The sequence below is a fragment of the Amblyomma mixtum genome, chromosome 6 (assembly GCF_055824585.1).
Source record: "Amblyomma mixtum isolate Tamu chromosome 6, ASM5582458v1, whole genome shotgun sequence".
Lineage (NCBI taxonomy): Eukaryota > Metazoa > Arthropoda > Arachnida > Ixodida > Ixodidae > Amblyomma > Amblyomma mixtum.
In genome coordinates this window covers 107,912,267-107,928,680 of record NC_143017.1, presented here as the reverse complement: position 1 = coordinate 107,928,680, position 16,414 = coordinate 107,912,267, and the positions used below count along the sequence as shown (strand labels likewise).

The 16,414-nt window shown below is 44.9% G+C and overlaps 1 protein-coding gene across 3 annotated transcripts in view; it reads right to left on the bottom strand.

Moving 5' to 3' along the window:
• The window catches only part of LOC149339983 (methyltransferase-like protein 25B), a 28,411-nt gene extending 12,066 nt beyond the window's left edge, over nt 1-16,345 (bottom strand). For 2 of the 3 annotated variants that reach the window (XM_089548721.1, XM_089548722.1), the window contains exons 1-7: nt 16,082-16,345; nt 14,233-14,298; nt 10,080-10,313; nt 9,455-9,557; nt 7,420-7,569; nt 5,876-6,013; nt 2,940-3,113 (exon numbers count right to left, since the gene is read on the bottom strand). In XM_089548721.1, the coding sequence (XP_089404847.1) occupies nt 2,940-3,113; nt 5,876-6,013; nt 7,420-7,569; nt 9,455-9,557; nt 10,080-10,313; nt 14,233-14,298; nt 16,082-16,201 (985 nt within the window). In that variant the 5' untranslated portion in view covers nt 16,202-16,345. The remainder of the gene's footprint in view (nt 1-2,939; nt 3,114-5,875; nt 6,014-7,419; nt 7,570-9,454; nt 9,558-10,079; nt 10,314-14,232; nt 14,299-16,081) is intronic. The other variant, XM_089548723.1, reaches the window with a different exon arrangement.
• Between the last annotated feature and the right edge of the window lie 69 nt (nt 16,346-16,414).

Below are 16,414 nucleotides of genomic sequence, written 5' to 3'. Positions count from 1 at the left end.
GGCCCGTATGGGTCCCTTGATCACACAGCACTGGACAGAATGACAGTGAAGAAGCAGGACAGCGTACAAATACCTATGCTTGAAAAAACGTGCATGTGTTTCAAATTGTTTAATCATAACACAACTTATGAACCGTGCTCAACAAATATCGTGCAGTACAGTCTATAAAGTAGAACTTTTTGCTGGGCTAGTTGTCCATTCTGTGAAGCAGCGCGAATCGGCGCTCTTTACTGTCCCTTCTTCGTTTTTTAGACGCCATGGTGGCTCAGTGGTTACGGCGCTCGGCTGCTGACCCGAAAGACACGGGTTCGATCCCGGCTGCGGCGGTTGAATTTCTTTGGAGAGAAATTCTAGAGGCCCGTGTAGTGTGCGATGTCAGTGCACGTTAAAGAACCCCAGGTGGTCGAACTTTCCGGAGCCCTTCACTATGGCGTCCCTCATAGCCTGAGTCGCTTTGGGACGTTAAACCCCATAAACCAAACCAAACCTTCTTTGTTTTGCCTTCGGGCTTCATCTTTTACACTGCTTCACTTATGACAGGGAAATTGGCCACATGCCTATTGCTGTTATGTTTTACATTTTTTGAGATGGCAAAAATTAGGTGCTACTTCTAGAGTTGACAGCTGGGTTAATATCAAGAATTTCCTCAAAACTGTTTCTGAAGCTACTAAAAAAAAAAAGTTTACCAGGTGTACCAATATGTGTTCTCAGTTTTTGTCTACCAGCCAGGCGCACATTTATGGAAGGGGAAGTAGGGTCAGTGCCCCTCCCCCAAAGTGAGAAATTTTGCATATAAAAACCATGATGAACCCCGTTTATTTCACTAAAATGTCAGAGAAATACATGGGACTGCCCCCTTCAACCGCCCCCTCCAAGGGTGACCCATAAGTGTGCCCCTGCTACCAGTTATAGCAACACACCACTGCAAGATATCCAGATGCCACTCTTGGGTTCCATTCTATAGCGAGGAAAGGATAAAGGCTATGTATCAGGCATGTATAAACTATTGAGATCGTTAGCAGGTGATATCTTGAAAATTGTGCCTATCTGCGAGTTTTGTAACCCATAACTGTTTATTTTTAATATTACTTGAACTGTTCTGTGCTCCATGCTTATGAGGATCAGATGACACACAATAGATAGGACCCTTTTTTATTTCAGTTATTATAAATGTTGCACACATATCACCTATGTCTGCATCCGTGAAACATCCATCTTAGTATGCTGTGACTACATTTATTCAATGATAATGCTATCATTTTAAATGAAGAAGAGCCTAGCAGCAAGATGTCATTAGTGTGGGCTGCGCTCGATACTGTGATGCCAGTGAGGCGTCTGGTCAGTACCTGCACTTTGCTTCTCGTTTGCAGAACATACTGTTTCAAAGTAACATCATGAATAAAAAGCCTTAAAAGAAGTTTAAAATGACAACTTGACTCAAAATGCCACTATGGGTATCCACACAAGATGTTCGCTAATTTGCTTGCGGTGTCTTTAGCTTTGTCCACACAGAAACTAAAGTTCCTAGAAGGCTTCTTTTCAGGTAGAAATTGAGTTTAACCCGAGTTCAAGAAATTTGCTCGGGGTGCAAAAATCCGGTAAAATTGAGTTTTACCTGAGAATGAAGGGCCCCAACTATACTGGGTAGCTAAGTACAAAGGCTGTGCTTCAGGGGTTAGCACGTTTATTTTATTTTTTTTAACTAAGTGCACTTCTGATCAGATATGAACTTTATACTTCAGAAGCGTAGCTTTTTGGGCTTGTTGGTGCATGATCATAGCGATATAATAGCGCAGATTAAGACAGGACACACGTGTTGTTCGTGTCTTCTTCGTGTGTCCTGTCTTAATCTGCGCTATTATATCGCTATGTTTATACTTCAGGATAGCAGACAAAAGAGAATTTTTAAAAAAATGCTGAAAGTACAGCTATAATTTAATTTCTAAGACAAGCCCTATGTGTATCTATTCCTCCAAACTTGCACTCTGTTTCTTAACATCTGCAGGAAAACACATTGCTTTGCAGTACTAGTCATTCATGGAGCAAAGCAGGAGTTGTGCATTCTTGAGGTCATCATTAGCTGAATTAAATCAGCTTGTGCAGGCAAGGTGGGCAGGACACTGCCATTAGTACTGACCTCCAGTTACCTCTCATGTACGAGCCACAGCAACCCTGCACTACCAGTAAAAATGTCTTCCTCGGTTCTTTGCTGCTCTCAGCGCGATGTTTCCTTTCCTACAAAGTTGACTGAGTAACCCTAACAGGCCACCCAATTACTTTTATTACATCACATACACTTAGCAAGTTCACCTCATCTTTATTAAACTCCACTGGAAAGAAAGGAAAATTTCTAAAGTACAAGTAAAATCGGCTAAAAATAAATTTTAATTTTATCGCTCTGAAGTTCTACTTTGTATTTTTTTGACAAGATGTCAGCTAGAACATCATCAATTTGCATTTATTCATTGCGCTAGCTGCTCTTTTCTGATCTTTTAATGTTGCAGTTGCCATTTCCCCTTCCACTACTTATTTGCACTGAGTTAAGAGTTCACTTGAAGTTGGCCACAGGTTGGGATCAGCCCTCAGCCTCCTTGAAGCTGTTTTACATTAGCCTTCACGTTTCAGCCTCATTAAGCGAGCACTGACAGAACTCTTTAGTTACATTCTTTTTGTGCCAAGGGATGTGGATAAGCTGCCGTTCACGCCCTTGAGGCTCTCACCTGCAGTTTAGGTGAAAATCGCAACTGGTCTAACTGGTTTAAGGAACAATTTCCCAGTTGATTCCAGTTGGATACCAGTTGGATGCAACTGAAATTCAGCTGGGAGCCAACTGGAAACAACTGGAATCAACTGGGAAATTGTTCCTTAAACCACTTTGACCAGTTACGATTTTCGCCTGTTTAAATCTTGGCACCACTAAGTGAAGAAAAGGCACATACACATCTGGCACGCAATTTCCAGCATGGCCCGGTATAGAAGGTGTCGTGGTTCCCGGCCCGGTTCCCAGCTGTGCCGCAGCTCTTGGCAGGCTAGACGCAGACCCTGGTACCGGGCACTGGTGTTCAGCCACTGGTCCCCAAGGCTGGCCAGCTCATCGCTCAGTGGGAAGTATCCTGCGGCCAAATCGGGCAAAGGCGTCTCAGGCACAAGCAGGCGGCCGGATAACATCATGCGGACAAGGTGTAATGCAGCCCTTCTGCACAGCACCCAGTTAGAGTTGTACAAAAGGTAGCAAAATGGACATTCAGATGAACTTTGAAATGTCTCTCCTCATGCTCAAAAGCACAGATTACATCCCTTGCAGTTAAGATCAGCAAGTCAGAAGACACCACAAGCAAGTGGGCTAGTTGTTTTTTCCAGTCACAAGATGCTGCCATCATGCATCATGTGTTACTTCTGACACCACAATGCAATGTCAAAGTGCCAGGCTTGTGCTCTTCCTGCACTTCAGGAAGGCAAATCACCAAAACTATGCAATACATATGCTCAAAGGTAGCTGGCTACAGCCACTAGACCCTTGGCTCATGTACATTCTACCAAAGCACACCAAAACAGATATGTGTCAGATCTCACCAAGCCCAACAATATATATTACTAAACCTCTGTAGCACTGTAAAACAAAAGGCTTTACAGTACTACTAGGTTCACAATACAATTAACACACATGCACACACTATAGGAACATGCTCTGTTGTTAGAGGAAGCATAGTTAAAGGGACACTGAGGAGAGCTCTATTAATATTTTTTTTTATGGCAAAATGCGATAGTTCGGCATTTCATGGCTTTGTTGCCACTTGGCCGGCAGCAAAAGATACATTTATTTCTAAGAAATTTGGATTCGAAGTTGAAAAAGTTTTTCCCGTCGCTCTGATTCAAACTTGGGATTCTCCTATGACGACACAGGAGTAAGTGACGTGAAACATGACGTGCACATGACGTAACGCAGACTCCGTGATTTCTGGCGGCCAGCAGTGCGGCCCAGCAGCAGCCAAAAAGAAAGCTACCGCCGGCCGCACGTTGAAGGCATCTATCGGCTATTGCAGCCGTTGCTTCGTTTACGTTTGCACCGGCGTATTGCCAGCGTTACAATGGATCCCGTTCTCGAAGTCGTCAACGACGTTCTCGCAAATAGACACCTTTAGCATACCGTGTACCTTGTTACCGTTAGCGGAATACCGGGAGCCCCCATTCCGCTGTGAGCAGGCGCTGATTGGTCCCGGCGCTGCAGGAGCGCGCGTAGCTGTCGGGTACGTGGCACCATCTGGCGACGTCAAGGAGATTTGCACATGCATTTGCTGCGCCTCAGTGATTCGTGGCTTCTCGTGTCCCAGTGTTGCTAGAACTATTGGTTCTAGCAACACTGTTTTGTCCTATGACGTCATGAAGCTTGTACTTGTGAGTTTGGCCTATGGCGGCGATACCTTTAGTTTGGTTCTTGCTCTTTTCTACATTACAAGAGCTTTGTTGTCAGTATGAATGGCGTTTTTGTAATCAGGAGCTGGTATTCTGTCGATGCAAGTCGACTTCAATTTCTCCTCAGTGTCCCTTTAAGGAAGAAGGTTGGGTGAACTGGTAGCTGAAGAGAAGGAAAACAATTTTATCGGAGGCCAGTACTATAGGGCCTTGTGAAAAAAGCATTGAAAATAGCCCACAGGTAAGAGTAAGGAATGCAGGCACACAGGACAAACGCTAGGTCCTGTCAACATTTGCTGTGTGTCTCACTGTGTCCTGTGCATACTGACAATATGTTTGTAAGCTTAAAGGGACAGTGAGGAGAGCTCTACTAATATTTTTTTTAAAGCAAAATCCGATAGTTCGGCATTTCATGGCTTTGTTGCCACTTGGCCGGCAGCGAAAGATGCATTTATTTCTAGGAAATTTGGATTTGAAGTTGAAAAAGTTTTTCCCGCCGCTCTGATTCATACTTGGGAGTCTCTTATGACGACACAGGACTAAGTGACGTGCACATGATGTAACGAAGACTCCGTGATTTCTGGCGGCCAGCAGTGCGGCCTAGCAGCAGCCGAAAAGAAAGCTACCACCGGCCGCACGTTGAAGGCATCTATCGGCTATTGCAGCCATCGCTACCATCGCTTCATTTACTTTTGCACCGGCGTTTTGCCAGCGTTACGATGGATCCCGTTCTCAAAGTCATCAACGAAGTTCTCGCAAATAGACACCTTTAGCATACCGTGTACCTTGTTACCGTTAGCGGAATACCGGGAGCCCGCCTACTGCCGGTGAGCAGGCGCTGATTGGTCCCGATGCTGTAGGCGCACACGTAGCTGCGGGGTACGTGGCGCCATCTGGTGACGTCAAGGAGATTTGCGCATGCATTGGCTGCGCCTCAGTGATTCGGGGCTTCTCGTGTCCCACTGTTGCTAGAACTATTGGTTCTAGCAACACTGTTTTGTCCTATGACGTCATCCCGCTTGTACTTGCGAGTTTGGCCTGTGGCGGCGATACCCGTATTTTGGTTCTTGGTCTTCTCTACGTTGCAAGAGCTTTGTTGTCAGTATGAGTGGTGTTTTCGTAATCAGGAGCTGGTATTCTGTCGATACAAGCCAACTTCAATTTCTCCTCAGTGTCCCTTTAAACAGAGCATGACAGCATGACACAAAAAAAGCACAATATTAAGCAAAACCTATCGTCAAGTGCCAGCTCTGAATACAATATGAGTGCAGGCCAGATGAGAATTCAGCCAAGAAAAGCATTCATTTTCCTGTATCTGAATGTGATCCAGTAATCAGACAGATGCTATGCTCACACTAGCAGTTGTAATGGTTGTAATTTCTAGAACAAACGGCAACTTTCGTGCACGATGCAACTGTTACAAATAAAGTCCAAACAAAAGCAAAGGCAGGTCGCCACTTACCATTCAGTGTAGTAGCCTTGTGATAGCAGCATCCTATGCAGATGAGGGCTTTGACCTCGGGCAGGGAATGAAATAGGCGCACCAGACCGGGACTCAGTTGGCCACAGGCATGCAAGGAGACCAATACGTACTGGTCATCTGTGAAAATGCAGCAAGAATGCATGCTAAACTGGAAATCATTTGAACTACCAATGGAATAAATTTGGGCAGCAACAAAGGTAAGATGTGTTTTTGGCCCATATAATGACTGTTGCTTAGCTGAGAGAAAATTAAGAAAACATTCTCTTGGCTTAACCAATCGCTCTTTCAAGCTCCAATTTCGCACATAGGTGGGAATTTGGTGGTCAGTTTTGTTTTATATAATGTTTTGGTGGGGTACTTGCCTGCAGAGGACAATAATTAGATGTTTCTAAGAATGCTCGGAGAGGGCAGATTTAGTTCCGTGGTGAAAAGACGATTTCAGATTCCTCTTTAATGAACCTTTGCATGCCCTCTGCCAGGTTGGATAGCCTCCAGAGTTACACATGATGACCTGGACAACTTTATCTCATCATACTACATCAAAGCAGCTGGTAAGGGCACTCTTAAATGTGATAACCTCTGCAAGCCTGTACAAGGGCAAACTGGTAGTAAGATTTTCATGGTGCAGTTGATCACATGCATGGAAAATATGAAGTCAAACCAGGCATTCCCAATATGCAGTGCAGTCAGTGATGCAAGGCAAATGATTATGTAATTTGGAGCGAGTTATGCATAAGGTGTAACAAATATGTCAATGCATGCGTGTTAAGTTGCCCAGAAAAATGGACTGTTGTTGGGGCGTTTTATATTTTTCTTTCATAGACAGCATAAGCTGCATTATTCATATAATCCATGTTAGTGCCCATGGATGTCTAGAAGGACATGCAAGAGGTATCATTTGCATGATTATGAGGTTCCTGTAGGACAGTGCGATCTCTGTTTCACTCATTATGGTAAAAATTGTTGCTAAAGTAATCAAAAAAGAAAAAAGCTCTATTCACTTTTACTGGTAATACAGCCAGTATTATGGAATCGAGGCTGGCCCCAGGAAACAGTAATTTGTTATAAAGTAAGAGAAGAAAGTCATGTAATGCAGTTGCATCTCATTTTATATGTGCCTGAATGACACAGCCAGTCAGTTGTATCATGGCTTTCACGATTTATGGTGGTGACAAGCAACAAAATTAATAAAAAAAGAGCACCAAGACAAGAAACATCAGGAGGCTTTTAATGCACAATGAATAATACACCATGCATGTACAGGGTCAATCACACTTGGAGGGAACACGGCTCCGCGTGGCCACGTACCTGCGAAGTACCATTGTGCCTAACCCGTTCATGAATCAATGCAGAGTGGAGCACGAGAAGAGGGACTTCGACATGCTACTTCGTTTCATCTGTCCCTTTGCACAGATTTGCCACCGGCTTGGTCGCAGTAGTGCTCCGCGTTTGAGCAGCCACACAGAGCCGTGTTCCCTTTAAGCGTGACTGACCCTGTACATCTCATTTTGCACGTGCCTTACTTGTTCGCTGTTCACTGAACTTGTGCTCTTCGCCACATGTGCAGCTTACAGGGTCTGGACAATCTGCAAGCAGAGTGCGTATTTTCTCCACCATGGCTTCACTGTCGTCCACACGGAGAGTGTAGTGGTGTACGTTCCCAGTGCAGCCAGCTGAAACAAGCAGAAGGCAGCGACCTTTATTCTGTTATTTCCCTTGGCTGTGGTGGTGCATCATTGAGGATAGCAATAATGATAGCCAAGAGAGAATGAATCTGCAGATGGAAAGGAGCCTCATATGGCATTTCTCATTCATAGCAAAAATTAAAGAAGATGAAAGAAAGTAACAGCGATGAAATAAGCAATGGATTCATACCCAGTGCTCTAGACATCTTAAACCTTTTAGTTGAGTTTTCTCTCTTTGGAATGATGCGCAGCTCATTAGAAAACATGGACTGCCATGTGGATTGTGCAAACAAGCTGTAAATGATTCATAATTGAACTTTTTTCTACCATGCTGTTCCGGCTGCAGTTCCAAAGGCCAAATGACGACTATGACATCACAGACGATTATTTGAGGTCATATGAAGCACATGAAAACTACATTATGGTAGCTGCTTTGTTGATTTTAATTTGCAATGACTCTCAAACAAGCCTGTCTAAGTGTTGGAATAAAAAAAAATGAAAAAGCAGTGATTATATCGTACTTTTTTTATGACTCACGTGATCTGAACTTGTCTGTGACACCACAGCCGATGTTTGGCTGTTGAAACTAAGACAGCAATTATAAATTATTTAGCTGGCACAGGTGTATTTCATATAGTTAATCATGTAAATTATTGTCTTGAGCATCATTCCAAAGAAAAAACATGCATCCATTAACTTGGTTCAAGAATGCATAGCAAACACTGTAAGCATAGGAGAAAATTTTTTATGCGAAGCATACCACTTTAGCTACCACTTCAGCCCTTCACCGTGGTTATGCGCCTCCAAATCACGTGATACATGACGTCACACCACGTGACACGATGACGTCACGACAGTAGAGAAACGGGGGCCCACCTCGCGCCGTCGCTGTGGTTGTGCGCCTCCAAATCACGTGATACATGACGTCACACCACGTGACACGATGACGTCACGACAGTGGAGAAACGGGGGCCCACCTCGCGCCGTCGCTGTGGTTGTGCGCCTCCAAATCACGTGATACATGACGTCACACCACGTGACACGATGACGTCATGACAGTGGAGAAACGGGGGCCCACCTCGCGCCGTCGCTGTGGTTGTGCGCCTCCAAATTACGCGACACGATGATGCTTCTTATTCTCCAGGCTTAACCAAGTTAAGCCTCAGCCATTTTTGTACCTATAAGCCCAGTGCAGCTGTTTGTTGGTATTTTTCAATAACCTACTTTCCTTTGCCATGTCATGACATAGCCAAGTGGGCGAGTTGACATTGCATACTAAAAATGGTAACAGCGCAAGAAATGAGGGACAAGACAAAGCACTAGTATGTTTCTTTCTTTGTCTTGTCCCTCATTTTTTTTGCACTATAGCCACTTTTAATCCGCGATGTCACTTGGCCCTAAGGGTATATTTAAATAAATAAATCAACAAATGTAAACTTCTCAAGGGTCAGTAAACATAGCTAGCAACATATTTAAAGACCCATAACACTTGCCTTTCGATTGTTCTTAGTCTGGATGAGGGCTCTGCAATTGTTTGTTTCATTATTGATGAATAGTTCTTTCTGACTTTGGTGTTTAAAAAATATGTTCGACCACATTTGAACTTTGAGGAAAGTCCTCCTGCTGTAATCTTTGGAAGCAGACATCCTATAACCTGATGTATATTTATGAAGAATGTCAAGTATAAACAAGGCACCTACTTCAAGTTTCGCTGATTATATCAGAGCTGAAATCTAGTTATTGCAAGGCTCCAAAATAAAGCACATGCGCAACTTTTTCCAGCAAGACCATGCTGGCTCTGATCTCTGTGGAGATGCCAATGTTCAGAATGGCAGCTGGTAGCTATCAGATGGCTAGCAATATCACCACTTACAGTGTCGCAAGAGCTCCTGGGCCTTGGCTAAGTGAGATGCATCAGAATCCACGCCAAGCACTGTGAGCCCAAATCTGTGGTGCAGGATTCGAGCCAAGTGACCCTGCATGACAATCAAGCTCATAACAATGTGCAGGTCTGCTCTGCATTACTGTAACATAACGTTACACATAAGTGCGCACTCAAAGAACAGTTTAAAAACATATCAATTGATGCAAGAGACTTTATAGCTTAAATTATGTTCATTGATAATGAACATATTTTGCAAAGCAGAATGCAATATGAGGTTCGTGCACATCTACGGAAACCACCTGTCCTACCTTGGCACTGCCTGTTTTCAGAGGTCTGCAGTTTTCAACAGTGGCCAAGAAAAACATCAGCGGGCAATCAAAAGTTAGCAGCACGTTTCTTTCAATGGCCTTGGATTTGAAGCTGAAGTTAGTTTTTATTTTACAAAAAATGCTCAAAAAAAAGGCTCAAGACTGACGGGGTCTTAATGCCTTATCATCTGTAGCATCAGCAAACACCTCCCTCTCCCAGAAAATCTTTTCCTAATAGCATATCAGGTACACTGTTCATATGTCTCCAAAGATAATGAAATAGTCACTAATGAAAATTTGTTTACCACGCCAGCACCAACATCAAGGACCTTTCCGCACTGTACACCGTTGCACACATCAGCCACCAAGGCTGTGAACCACTCCAGTTCCATGCACTTCTTGGGCGTGAGGCCCCGACGCAAAGTGGGGGGAAAAGAGGCCTTTCCCGCAACTGGCTTGGCTGGTTGCTCCAGAAAGCGTGCTACTCCAAGCTCCATGGCACGGGACACAAAGGCCTGAAGGTCAGCAGGCCAACTGTTCTGCGAAGTGGATTGATACCTCAGAGTAAGTACAAGTGCAAAATTGCAGGACTGAAGCAAAGCCAGCAAACATGCACAGTGCTGACCTGTAACCGAGTTTCGCCCAGTTTAAAGGGACACTGAGGAGAAATTGAAGCTGGCTTGTATCGACAGAATACCAGCTCCTGATTACAAAAACGCCACTCAAACTGACAACAAAGCTCTTGTAACGTATAAAAGAGCAAGAACCAAAATACAGGTATCGCCGCCACAGGCCAAACTCGCAAGTACAAGCGTGATGACGTCATAGGACAAAACAGTGTTGCTAGAACCAATGGTTCTAGAAACACTAGAACACGACAAGCTACGAATCACTGAGGCGCAACCAATGCATGCGCAAATCTCCTTGACGTCGCCAGATGGCGCCACGTACCCGGCAGCTACGCGCGCGCCTTGCAGCATCGGGACCAATCAGCGCCTGCTGACCGGCGTACCGGCGGTAGGCGGGCTCCCGGTATTCCGCTAACGGTAACAAGGTACACGGTATGCTAAAGGTGTCTATTTGCGAAACTTCTTTGACCACTTCGAGAGCGGGATCCATCGTAACGCTAGCAAAACGCCGGTGCAAACGTAAACGAAGCGACTGTAGCGACGGCCGCAATAGCCGATAGATGCCTTCAACGTGCGGCCGGCGGTAGCTTTCTTTTCGGCTGCTGCTAGGCCGCACTGCTGGCCGTCAGAAATCACGGAGTCTGCGTTACGTCATGTGTACGTCATGTTTCACGTCACTTAGTCCTGTGCCGTCATAGGAGAATTCCAAGCTTGAATCAGAGCGGCGGGAAAAACTTTTTCAACTTCGAATCCAAATTTCTTAGAAATAAATGCATCTTTCGCTGCCGGCCGAGTGGCAACAAAGCCATGAAATGCCGAACTATCGGATTTTGCTTTAAAAAAATATTAATAGAGCTATCCTCACTGTCCCTTTAATGCATTCGTAGGACCACTGTGCACTTCCCTAAAAGAAAAGTTATGGTCTTCAAGAGTAATTCCTCGAACTATTTTGGAACCCAGAAATTGCCATAAAGTACCTTAAAGGGACACTGAGGAGAAATTGAAGTTGGCTTGTATCGACAGAATACCAGCTCCTGATTACAAAAACGCCACTCATACTGACAACAAAGCTCTTGTAACGCAGAAAAGAGCAAGAACCAAAATACAGGTATCGCCGCCACAGGCCAAACTCACAAGTACAAGCGTGATGACATCATAGGACAAAACAATGTTGCAACACTAGGACACGAGAAGCCATGAATCACTGAGGCGCAGCCAATGCATGCGCAAATCTCCTTGACGTCGCCAGATGGCGCCACGTACCCGACAGCTACGCGCGCGCCTGCAGCATTGGGACCAATCAGCGCCTGCTCACCGGCGGTAGGCGAGCTCCCGTTATTCCACTAACGGTAACAAGGTACACGGTATGCTAAAGGTGTCTATTTGCGAGAACTTCGTTGACTACTTCGAGGACGGGATCCATCGTAACGCTGCCAAAACGCCGGTACAAACGTAAACGAAGTGACGGTAGCGACGCCCGCAATAGCCAGTAGATGCCTTCAACGAGCGGCCGGCAGTAGCTTTCTTTTCGGCTCCTGCTAGGCTGCACTGCTGGCCGCCAGAAATCACGGAGTCTGCGTTACGTCATGTGCACGTCACGTTTCACGTCACTTAGTCCTGTGTCGTCATAAAAGAGAGTCCCAAGTTTGAATCAGAGCGGCAGGAAAAACTTTTTCAACTTCGAATCCAAATTTCTTAGAAATAAATGCATCTTTCGCTGCCGGCCAAGTGGCAACAAAGCCATGAAATGCTGAACTATCAGATTTTGCTTTAAAAAAAATATTAATAGAGCTCTCCTCACTGTCCCTTTAATTGTGCAATGGAAGATGCAGGTTCAGCATCTGTAAGATGAACTGTTTGGCTACCTTGACAAAAATTTAGCAATATGAAGAAAGAACCAAGAAAGTATGATAAAGGGCATTACTGAATCCAGTAGAACCTCTATGATACAAATCTCATATATGAGCTACGAAAAATATTCGTCATCCAAAACGAACAATATCTGTTTGAAGAAGCACAGAAATGTATTCACACACACCAGTTTACTTACACCTGAAGGGATTTATTTATGTTTGCGCGGCTGCAGCTCACTTGCCGCGGAGCGTACAGCGCGACAGTCGATGACGACGTCGGCGATGTACAGACCGCACACCCACGCTTACTCGCGACGTCAGCGATATATGCGGGCCGCGCGCCACCACTCACTGCTCCCGGCGCGCACATACGTTAGGTGGGCGAAGAAAAAATTGGCAGTGGTTTGGCTCTGATTAAATCTGGAGGACTGCGAAAGCAACGAGGAGAGAGAGAGAGAGAAGCGATGGTGAGCGCGCGGCAGCGGCGGCGGCCCCGGCACGCTAGCTATGCGCCGTTATACTGCGCATGCGCAACTGGCGAGCGGCGGTGCGCCAGCTGTGCGCCGTGTGACGTCACTGCTCCTCGCGCATGCGCAGTATGACCTTTCGTCAGCTCTGCGAAATGGCTCGGTGACTCGCGTAGTGTTGCTTTCGCAACAAAATAAGCAACAATAAAGTCGTCCTGCACGAATCCTGGTGCGTACAGCGCGACTGGCGATCGCGAAGTCGGCGATGTGCGGGCCGCGCGCGCGCCGCTCACTGCTCGCGGTGCGTATCGCACGAGCGATCGCTGCATCGGCAATGTACCGGTAGTAGAGGCGCAGGAGTGCTCGGAGCATCCAAAATTTTGCACGTTGCACGCAATGCACTCTGACCGGGTAATTTTAAGAATTCTTATCATCCCAAAATTCGTATCAAACGTGTTCGTATCATCGCGATTATACTGCAATAACTTGTTTACTGTGGATAGACGGAGGGACAACAAAAGCACAAAAACGTGATGCATGCGCAATGATAAAAATTACATTTGTTTTTTGAGCAGGAAAACCAAAATAGGGCTCACATATGAGTGCCACCACACCCTGCAGATATATGGTGATTCTCTCCTGCAGCAGTGCTTCCCAGTGACACTAAACAAGAATCATCCAACAGGCCATCACTTGTCTTTTTCATCTTAATTGTTAGCATACTTGTGGAGGCAATTATTTATAAACCTGCCATACAAAAGCAAGCACATGAAAGATCTTGTATGGCACTGGAATATTTGAAAGAAAAAGCTTTCTTACATGCTTTACTTTACAACTATAATTTTTGCTCGTGTTCCCTGGTTGACCTTACTGAACAGTCAACGTAAATTACTATAGTGGTGAGCAATAACTCGATGACTGCTTTGGAAACAGCTTTGTTATGGTGTGAGAAATTTTGTGGATGGCGTGAAAGCTGAGAGTTACTTTGAAAATGTCTAAAGATTCTTGCCATCAGGATTATTTCTAGCCCTAAATTAAATAAGCCAGCATTTGGTAACAGCCAAATTCACAATCAATTCAGCAACGCCAGCACAGCATATCTATCTCATAAGCAGGAGGAGCTTGGTTTGAATCCCAGTGCCTCCAGGAATCCACCAGTTTCCTAATGGGTTCACTTGTTAGCCAGCTAGATAGTCAGCTCTTCCGAGGCTGGACTGCATATAAAAAATGCCTCCTTCACTTCGCTTCTCCACACTACTCCTTTCAGCCAAATCTGACATAGTCCACTACTCGTAACTGGTCAAAGTGGTTTAAGGAACAATTTCCCAGTTGATTCCAGTTGTTTCCAGTTGGCTCCCAGCTGAATTCCAGTTGCATCCAACTGGTATGCAACTGGAATCAACTGGGAAATTGTTCCTTAAACCACTTTGACCAGTTACGATTTTCGCCTGGGGGAGCTCTTGAAAAAGTACATTGTGTCTGGCTGCATAAATTTGAAAGTGTGCTTACCATTATCAGCCCAAAGGGCACCTTAGCAAGTTCTTCATCAGTGAGCTTGTCTAGATGGTTTACCCACTGCAATGGAAACCAATACCATTATAAGTGAGGAATAGCACTTGCAAACCAGCCATGAAAACAACCGAACATCAAGTAGCATGTTTTACCTTATGCCACTAGTTCAGGTCAGCCATAGTATGATAAAACTGGAGATTGGTTTCTTTAGGCTAAGAATAATGCGACTCCTTTGTCTACCTCACTTAGCAAGGTGCACAATAGCTGCTCTGATGGGCTTCCCATTCTCAATGCGCATCAGACTTTTTTATTTCTCTACATGTATGTCTTAAGTAACATACACTGACAGAGTTTTAATTTTTCAACATATGGCGTGCCTTCACACACTCAGAGCCTTGAACCATATATTAAGAAAAGCCAAATGTGCTCCTTTTTTTACTCATGTAACACGTACACACACAGACATGTCTGCATTCTCTTCCTATCTCTATGGCAACTTTTGAGCCAATGAAAAAAGAGGCTGAGAAGAATGACCATGGAGCTTCACCTGAGAAAGAGACCCATTATTTCTGCTTAATCTGAAGGATCAAGTATGGTAATGACAACCTGCTGTTAAGGAAGCCAGAACATTGTTGCATATGTGTGGACTGTACAAATAAAAGCCTGGCAAAGTGACCACATTACACTTAATATAACTGAGTACATGTGATGCTTTCGTGGTTATATCTGCAATGTGGGTTGACCATGATAAGCTGCAGCTTATTTGCTCCATCTGTCTCCCATGGGAGACAGATGGAGCAAATATGCCTGTAATAGGATGCGCACATGAGAGGGATAAATGGAGGTAAGCTGTAAATGCTTATAAACTTAAATGTTATAGGGAATTTTTCAGAATCTACAGCCATTTCCCAAGATGAAGAGTAATGTTCAACCATCCTTAGCAGATTTAGACTTTAATTTTGGCTGCCACTGCGTTGTGGAGTGTGTGGAGGGTTTGTTGACACAAATCTGAAATGCAAAGTGACTCTGCCCTCTGCGGGGTCTTCATGGAAATTAGTCAGTTGCAGAAGAAAACTGTTCTGCAGTAAACATAAACACGCACAACAGTCAAATGTTACAGCTAGCTTTTAATATACAGACGAGTTGATCAGAGCTCGCCACAATGCAAGCTGAACTATAGAACAGATAAACGGGTTGGTGCATTGAAATACTGAGCACAGAATAAAGATATGCACGGGGCTTTACTTGCGATGGACTTCGAGCTATGTGGGTGCTGCGAGCCACTTTTCAAGAAGTTTTGGCTGAAAGTGTCAATGACTTAAGCTACGAAGAATTCGCTTGCCTTAATTATTACATAAATAAAGGCAGCGCATAATAATTACTGCTCCTCTTGGAACTAATAAATTGACGGGTATGTGATGCGTTCTCTAGTTACTTGTTAGTTTGTTTATTGCGATACATTTAAATATTTCCTCGTGTTTTCGCGCCCGAGTTTATTTGGAGGGCAGAGCTGCGTTTGTGTGCTGTAGCTCAGCCAAACAGACAGCTCCTGAAAGTGAGAACCACGCTATGCGCTGTGTCCTGCTCTGTAAAGGCAAGTGACATATATTACCCACACAAGCTACCTAAACGTTTACATCGAATGCGTACGCTCCTCAGCGCCCAATCAGCTTCACTTCGCTTCGTTCTCCCTTTACAAGTGCCGGGCACATTAGGTAGGGTGCACATGGCTTCCAAAACGCATCGAGCGTACTGGGGCTCAGGATGCTGGCTATGATGCATATCTGTAAAGCAGGAACACGGTGCACTGTCCCCGAGGGTCTGCGTAAGCGGTCTAGCATGCTACCTCAACAGGAATCCTGTCGAGTGTGCCGGTGATCAGCAAGTCTGTCATGCGAGCTTCGTAGATCCAGGAAAACTCCGCAAGAAACAAGGCACAGCTTGAAAGGTACTCTGCCGTTTCCATCCTTCATCGCTTCCTCTAATGCGGGCTAGTCATAATCAGTTCTGGAAAGCAGTGCTCTGCTGCACACCTCCGCCACGATCACTTTCAGTCCATGCTTTCAGTTAACCACGTGTACAAACACCATTTCGAAAGCAACCGCAGCAACAAAACTGGAACAGAGTAATCGCAGTCTCGCATTTGAGTCACGCGAATTCATGTAAGAAAGAAACAAAC